Below are 4,073 nucleotides of genomic sequence, written 5' to 3'. Positions count from 1 at the left end.
CGCGCACGGGGGTACCCATCTGCGATAGCCTTAGAGGGCTGCGCTTACACTCATAGAATCTGGGGTTACAATACGTAACCAACGTTATCCATGCTAGTTTCTAGCCTCACCAATGCTAACGCCAGCTTATTCATGCTAGTTGCTAGCCTTTCTGATGCTAATTCCAGCTTATGCATGCTAGTTGCTAGCCTCTCAGATGCTAACACAGTTTATCAACGCTAGTCACTAGCCTTTCTAATGCTAATGCCAGCTTATGCATGCTAGTTGCTAGCCTCTCCAATACTAACACAGTTTATCCATGCTAGTTTCTAGCCTCACCAATGCTAATGCCAGTTTATTCATGCTAGTTGCTAGCCTTTCTGATGCTAACACAAATTAATAGTCTGCTTCTCATTTGCCAGCACCGGCCTCTCAGTTAGCAGGGTCAGCTGCTCAGTTAGCAGGGTCAGCTGCTCAGTTAGCAGGGTCAGCTGCTCAGTTAGCAGGGTCAGCTGCTCAGTTAGCAGGGCCAGCTGCTCAGTTAGCAGGGTCAGCTGCTCAGTTAGCGGTGCCGGCCTATCATTAATCAGATCTATAGCTGGTTTAGGAATAGATATAACCTCCTGCTAGAAGAATGTAGCAACCGTCGGTAGAGCAATAGTTTAATTTTGACCCTCATACCACACGATATTCCAGGACCCCCTGGACTGAAAACTTCATTYAATTCCAGCAGCTCCATGTATTTACTGTGTACTTGTACTTATTTTGTGTATTTGAGTTTTACCTGTGTGTAAACTCCAGGGAATCCTGGTTGTCCACACCTCTCCCCCCAGCTGACGATCCCCCACAGGTAGGAGACCCCGAGTTCATCCTCACAGACCAGAGGACCCCCGCTGTCCCCCTGACACGAGTCCACGTGGCCGTCCAGATCCCCTGCACACAAGCACACATTTACCTCTGCAACATCATCCTCATCATCACTTTATTTATATGACATGTATAAAAACAATGTTGTTGATCAAAAGCTTCACAGACAATACAGCCACAGCTAAACCCCAGGCCCCTCTACCCTTCAGCTGCACTATAATCATCTGATTAGAGGATCTCAGTTCTCTGTTTGGGCTATAAAAGTGCAACGATCTGATAAATAACTGGGTGCCAAACCATTTAAAGCTTTAAAAGTGAGAAAAAGAATCTTAAAATCAACGTGAAAGCAAACAGGCAACTAAAACAGGAGGGATGTGGTCCTGGGTTCTAGAACCTGTTAAAGACCTGCAGAGTTCTGGACTAACAAACCATGGAGATGATTGTTCCAAACCAACATATAAAGAGATGAGTCCAGTCTAGAGGTGATGAAGGCATGAATAAGAGTTTCAAGCTATTTATGGGTAATGTAAGATTTTGCTTTGGCAATTAAACGTAGCTGATAAAAACTGGTTTTAACAACTGAAGATATTTGGTTCTCAAATTTAAAAACACCATCTAAAGACATTCCAAGATTCTTGACCACAGAGGAACAATAAGGAGCGAGTGGGCCAAGAATCCCAGGAAAACCACCAAAAGGAGAAAGATTACCAAATAAAATAACTTCAGTTTTGTCTTCATTCAAGATCAGACAGTCCTGGGATTACCAGTCTTTGACATCCTGGAGACAACTCTAACGAGTTTGCAGTGGGGTAGAGACATCTGAATCAAAAGGATAATAAACTTGAACATCATCAGCGTAACAATGATCCCATTGGCAGCATGTACAAGCAAAGAAAGAATAGCTCCGAGTACAAAGCCTTGAGATACACCACAGCAAATCAGTTGAAGAAGACTATTCCCCCATGGAAAAGGAAAATGACCCATCTGCCAAATAAGACTCAAACCATGTTAAAACTGAGCCTTTAAGACCAACAACATGTTCAAGTCTAGATAAAAGGATGTGATCAACAACGTCAAAGGCAGCAGAGAACTAAAACAACAGAACCAGCCTGGATCAACAGTTAAAAGAAGATCACTAAAAACACAGAGTGCTGTCTCAGAACATGACAGGATTTAAAACCTGAGTGGAACTCTCCGCAAACACCACGAGAATCTAAAAAGGACTGAAGTTGAATAAAAACAACCTTTTCTAAATCCTTGGACTATAGGCCTGTAGTTAGAAAGACCATTGTGTTGTTGTTGTGTTTTTGTGTAACCCACCTGCACACATCATCCCTGGTTTAAAMCGATCTGCGTAGGAGGACTCACAGCCTGCGATGAGGGAAACGTTGGCCCACAGCAGCACCTGAGCAGCCTTCCCATCTGAGAAAAACAGGTTTTAATTCAAACTCCTGAGTGATTCATGAACACACCAACACTCTGACTCACCGAGGAGTTTTTCTGTCAGAGAGAAATAACTAAATCAAAATGTATCTGATAAAACAAAGAGCAGGGAACATCAGGCCTGACAGAGAGCAGTAAAATCCTTATTTTAAACCGTGCTCGTACCTGCGGTGCGGCCCCAGCCTGAGATGCTGCAGGTGTGGTTGGGCTGGAACAGCTGAGTGGACCAGGGGACACAAACAGCTCTGATGGCCGGGTTGTCGACGAAGCATTTCTCTGAGAAGGGAAGCTTCTGGAGCTTTATGAGAGCGATGTCGTTCTCGTAGGTGGTGGGGACGTAGCTGRAGAGACAGGTGGACTCTTTTAGGACAGTTTAATTCAAAGTTAGGGTTTAAATCTTGAGACAGTTCTCAGCTGGACTCTGACTTTGGATGGATGTGGATGTCCTGTACAGGAACAATGTCTGTCGTTCCCTGAGCTCGATGCTTCTTCCAGAGAGAGAACTTGACCTTGAAGGCGGAGGGGTTCTCCCTGACAGGAAATAAAAAACAGACTTTCCTGTTTTGATGTTTTCATCAGTTTGAGTTTGTCTCGTCTCTGATCCGGTCTCTCTGTCCCACCTGACACAGTGAGCGGCGGTGAGCACCCAGCAGCCTCCGATGTACGCTCCTCCACAGTCGATCCTTCTGTTCTCCTCCAGAGCGATCTGCCACTGGATCTGAGTCTGCAGACCCACAGGAGAAAACAGTATTTAGCTCCTAACCTAACAATTTCATCATCAGTGAAAGGGTTAACTCAGACCCACAGGTTTCGCTGGGAGTCCTCCCACCACCCTCTTCCTCCGACTGGACCGTCCTCGTTCATCCACCTCCACATCGTCCACCAGGTCCTCGTTGGGGATCCCACAGAACAGCTTGCTCTCCAGCATCTCTCTGTTGCTCCTGGTTTCTGGAGAAAAATTAAAAATGTTCTTCTAAATGTGGTCCAACAACTGGCAGCAGGTCCAGGACAGAAACCTGGACCCCCCGCTGTGGGACCCCAAGGAGACCAGAACCAACCCAGAGAGGATACATAACCCCTGCACGAGGATACGTGCAGGACTGGGTCTAAAAAATCTCTGATAAAGGGTACGTACCGTTTTTACGAGAGACGTAATCTGAAAGAAGAAGAGGCAACAAATCACCACAAACATCAGTTTGATTTAGTTTTATTTWGAAACATTAATTTTCATGAATCTTTTACCTGAAGGTGTTTGAGTCGAGCTTACATTATCTGAATCAGTTAAAACAGAAAAACAGAGGTAGTTTGAGTTCATAAAGTTTTTTTTTTTCAGGTCTTTAATCAGGTAATATTTAAATTCACTGATGACTCACAGCTTGTTGTGTGTTTTGTTGCTTCATCTGCTCCATTCACACAGTCGATCTGTTTGTCACCAACAGCGTCTTTATGCAAACAAACACCCGTCTCACAGCGAAACGCTCCATTCCTGCATTCTGACAAACAGCCGTGTGTACTGTAAATATTCAGACAATACTCAGAAACATCAGCTACACTTTGTTCTGTTTGCTGTTTTGTGTACTTCTGCAGCACATCTCATCGCTCCGGTCGCCGCAGTCGTCGACTCCGTCACACGTTTGGTTCCTGAAGATGCACTTTGTGTTCGCACAGGTGAACTCACACGCTACAATAAAACACACAGAGTGGGTTTCAGATGAATGAAGTGGGATTATTACTGGTAGGGTTGGCTCTAGGTGCCCTTCTGAGTTACCAAGTGTAAAATGATG

General features: G+C 44.9%; 1 protein-coding gene across 1 annotated transcript in view; it reads right to left on the bottom strand.

Moving 5' to 3' along the window:
• Nucleotides 1-775: 775 nt before the first annotated feature.
• cfi (complement factor I) overlaps nt 776-4,073 on the bottom strand; it is a gene marked incomplete at its 3' end in the record, with an annotated part of 9,478 nt that continues 6,180 nt past the window's right edge. The window contains 10 exon segments of the mRNA XM_014029052.1: nt 776-912; nt 2,167-2,268; nt 2,455-2,630; nt 2,716-2,820; nt 2,910-3,013; nt 3,095-3,237; nt 3,425-3,445; nt 3,532-3,561; nt 3,663-3,782; nt 3,869-3,970. Of these exon segments, the coding sequence (XP_013884506.1) occupies nt 776-912; nt 2,167-2,268; nt 2,455-2,630; nt 2,716-2,820; nt 2,910-3,013; nt 3,095-3,237; nt 3,425-3,445; nt 3,532-3,561; nt 3,663-3,782; nt 3,869-3,970 (1,040 nt within the window).

The sequence above is a fragment of the Austrofundulus limnaeus genome, unplaced genomic scaffold (genome assembly GCF_001266775.1).
Source record: "Austrofundulus limnaeus strain Quisiro unplaced genomic scaffold, Austrofundulus_limnaeus-1.0 Scaffold846, whole genome shotgun sequence".
In the NCBI taxonomy this organism is placed as follows: Eukaryota; Metazoa; Chordata; class Actinopteri; order Cyprinodontiformes; family Rivulidae; genus Austrofundulus; species Austrofundulus limnaeus.
Note: the sequence above shows the minus strand (reverse complement) of the source record. Positions and strands in the feature narration are given on the sequence as shown.